Below are 3,014 nucleotides of genomic sequence, written 5' to 3' on the forward strand. Positions count from 1 at the left end.
GTAAGTTTTTTTAGTAGTTTGAAAAATTAAAATCATCAAAATAACTTTTTTCTTAATGCTTCAAAACGGGTTACCCGCGTGTCACCTTCGTGTAAACCTGTTTAGGTCCTGTCATTAACGGGTTCTTATCGAGTGACCCGATAACAACCCATTTAGTTATCGTATTGACTCAAAATCCATTATTTTCGTATCGTGTAAACGGATCGTGTAAAAAATTGTCAGATCTAATAATATGAAGGATGGATGATTTTCTTAATATTTTATGTTTCCTCTGATTAATTTAGCAATTCAATTTGAACTCTCAACTTCCTAGTTGATTTGTTCCTAGTCTGACCAGGAATTTGGTTGACGAAACTTTAAAACGGGCCCGGCCTAGTCACTTTAAATTTGAATCCGACTCGGCCGTGCCCCGTAGTTACCATTAAAGTTGGTTATAAATAAATCGCTATATTGAAAGAAAAGTTATATATAAATTATCACTTAGTAATACGGTTTAGTGGTATTCCTCTTCATTTATAAGAGATCTTAAGTTCGAGTCGCACCAAAGGTAAATTTGAATCATATTATTACTAATCTATTTTGAGATTAAGCTCACTCTAATACCCTTAGTGTAGATAATACCATTTATTAAAAATAAAAAAATGGCTGAAGGCATAAATGTATTTGTATCATTCACAAAAACACCAACACTCTGCAAACAAAACCATAAAATAAAGACGATCCCCATACCATACATCTGAAATCTCAACAAGAAGTATGATTCTCAAGTGCTTCGCGCCACTGCAATGCTTCCATGTTCCCCACCATCCAACCGTTCGTTTAGTTCATCCCAACGTCACCTCTCCAACCCCATCCTCGTTAATCACAACTAGAAGGGGAGCATTATCCACTACTTTAATCTCCACCACATTATTCACGCTGACACCTCCTTCAAAGTCCGCCACCAGAACCGAATTCTCAGAGCTTCCAAACTCCGGCGGGGTCAAGGCTCTGGACCTTCGCCTTGGTGATGGTCAAGTACCCGCCGATGGCGACCAGGTTATTTTTCTCTCCCTTATCCATAATATGTGCATGTGTGAATATGTGTGTATATTATACTTATAAGGTTATAACACTGAGATAAGGGGATGTTGCGTATGTGGCTGTATGGCAATGACAACCTGCACATTTTGTCTTTAAATATTTCTTATTTGGGCTATAATCGTAGCAATATTTCCCTATACCACAAATTTAGTTTTAGTCAATGTAGTCTAATAATAGTTGCTCTTGTCCTCGAATTATGTTCTGTACTGCACTTGTGGTTCTTTTCACAAGTTTTGGATTGGATACTAGGATATCTAAATGTTTACAATTTGATTGTGAAGGTTTCTGTTCATTACTATGGAAGATTGGCAGCAAAACAAGGATGGCGATTTGATTCGACATATGATCATAAAGATGAAAATGGTGAACCGATTCCTTTTGTGTTCGTGATTGGGTCCGGCAAAGTAAGTCCTCGTCATGTCAATATGATATCCTTGTGTTAGTATTACTACCACCTTTGGATTATATTTATCTGTAAGATTAATCTCACTGTGATCTTGACAATTAATAGAGTTGTTTCAGTGCTGCAGCTTATATTCATTCATGTAATTTGATATTTCATATAAGATGAAAATAAGTAGGTCTCTTGAATTTGGGAAATCCTGTAAATCAGGAAGCCCGAAGGGAAGTTTCGTTGACATATTCTATTTTGTTAGTAGTTGTTATCGGTTTACATCTATTGGACCTTGTACTGTGCTTCAGTTTCTACTATAGACTTGTGCAGATAAATCTGTTGATCTTTGAAAAGCATGTTCAGGTCATTTCAGGGATTGAAACAGCAGTTAAATCTATGAAAGTGGGTGGTGTTCGTCGGGTTGTTATACCGCCATCCCAAGGGTATCTGAGCACGTCACAAGAACCTATACCACCTAATGTAATTCCTCTGCATCTTCAAGATTATTTCCTTTAGTCTGTTCTCTTGGTAAATTTATTCTTAAACAGGTGTATATACATCTTAGTCAAACAAAATAGAGACTACTTACGCAACTCAGAAGACCTTATGCTTGTTTGTTTTGATAGTCTGCTATCTCTGTGTGTGTGTGATATACTTGACGCATCATATATATACGTGTTACTTTGAATGAGTAGATGGATAGATAAACAACGACTTGCCTACTTTGTCCTGCGATTAAAATCCAACGATTCCAACCTAATTCCGCCCTTGTTACTCAACTCTGAGGGTTTGTTTTTTTTGTCTTTCCTCAGTTTTTTGACAGACAGAGACTGTTTACAACCATTTTTAATCCAACTCGTCTTGCTAATGGAGAAGGATCAACGTTGGGGACTCTCGTGTTCGATATTGAGTTAGTCAGCCTGAGGCATCAGTGAGATCACCTTTTATCCCGAGCAGTACTAACAGAATTTTACGGTTTAATTCTCATGTATTGCATAATTTGATATATAAGTACATATAGTCCTTGCTTCTCAAAGGAAACAAAAAAGGACACAAAGAAATATCCTTCCTAATAAAGGACTCTACTATTTACACAATATTTACATTCCTATTTCCCTAAAGATTACTCATGACAATACTCCCTCTCAAGTTGGAGCATAGATGTCACACATGCCCAACTTGATAAGTGAATTACCAAAAACCCTACTACACACTGCATGAGTGAGAATATCTGCAAGTTGTTCTTCCGAGTTCACAAACGGTAATGACACAATCTTCTTCTCCAAAATTTCCTTAATGAAGTGTTGATAAACCTCCACATGCTTCGTTCTGTCATGTCGGATTCTCTGCAATCTCTCTTGTCGACCTATTGTCACAGTACAGATTCGTTGCCTCTTTTGGTTTGAAACCAAGACCCCAAAGCAACTTATGCAACCAAAGGACTTCACACACTCCATGCGCCATGCCTCTAAACTCGGCCTCCGCAGAAGACCTAGACACCACCTTTTGTTTCTTTCTCCTCCAAGTAACTAAATTT

General features: G+C 37.4%; 1 protein-coding gene across 2 annotated transcripts; it reads left to right on the forward strand.

Moving 5' to 3' along the window:
• The first annotated feature begins 704 nt into the window (after positions 1 to 704).
• LOC137738339 (FKBP-like peptidyl-prolyl cis-trans isomerase family protein) lies at positions 705 to 2,576 on the forward strand. 2 transcript variants are annotated; one of them, XM_088682405.1, is made up of 4 exons: positions 705 to 1,038; positions 1,365 to 1,487; positions 1,808 to 1,957; positions 2,290 to 2,576. In XM_088682405.1, the coding sequence occupies exons 1-4, from the start codon at positions 757 to 759 to the stop codon at positions 2,410 to 2,412; spliced, it is 678 nt and encodes a 225-aa protein (XP_088538531.1). In that variant the 5' UTR covers positions 705 to 756; the 3' UTR covers positions 2,413 to 2,576. The 2 variants fall into 2 exon arrangements, with proteins under 2 accessions (XP_088538531.1, XP_068334077.1); XM_068477976.2 differs by having other exon boundaries at positions 708 to 1,038; positions 1,841 to 1,957.
• Positions 2,577 to 3,014: the final 438 nt, after the last annotated feature.

This window comes from Pyrus communis, chromosome 13 (assembly GCF_041283825.1).
Source record: "Pyrus communis isolate YQ-2024b chromosome 13, ASM4128382v1, whole genome shotgun sequence".
Taxonomy (NCBI): Eukaryota; Viridiplantae; Streptophyta; class Magnoliopsida; order Rosales; family Rosaceae; genus Pyrus; species Pyrus communis.

What these genes read in the sequence shown, in the direction of transcription:
- LOC137738339 (XM_088682405.1), top strand. Translation starts at nt 757, where the DNA reads ATGATTCTCAAGTGCTTCGCGCCACTGCAATGCTTCCATGTTCCCCAC. An exon ending in TCGTGATTGGGTCCGGCAAA is followed by an intron (nt 1,488 to 1,807) that starts GTAAGTCCTCGT and finishes AGACTTGTGCAG; the next exon opens with ATAAATCTGTTGATCTTTGA. An exon ending in AAGAACCTATACCACCTAAT is followed by an intron (nt 1,958 to 2,289) that starts GTAATTCCTCTG and finishes GTCTTTCCTCAG; the next exon opens with TTTTTTGACAGACAGAGACT.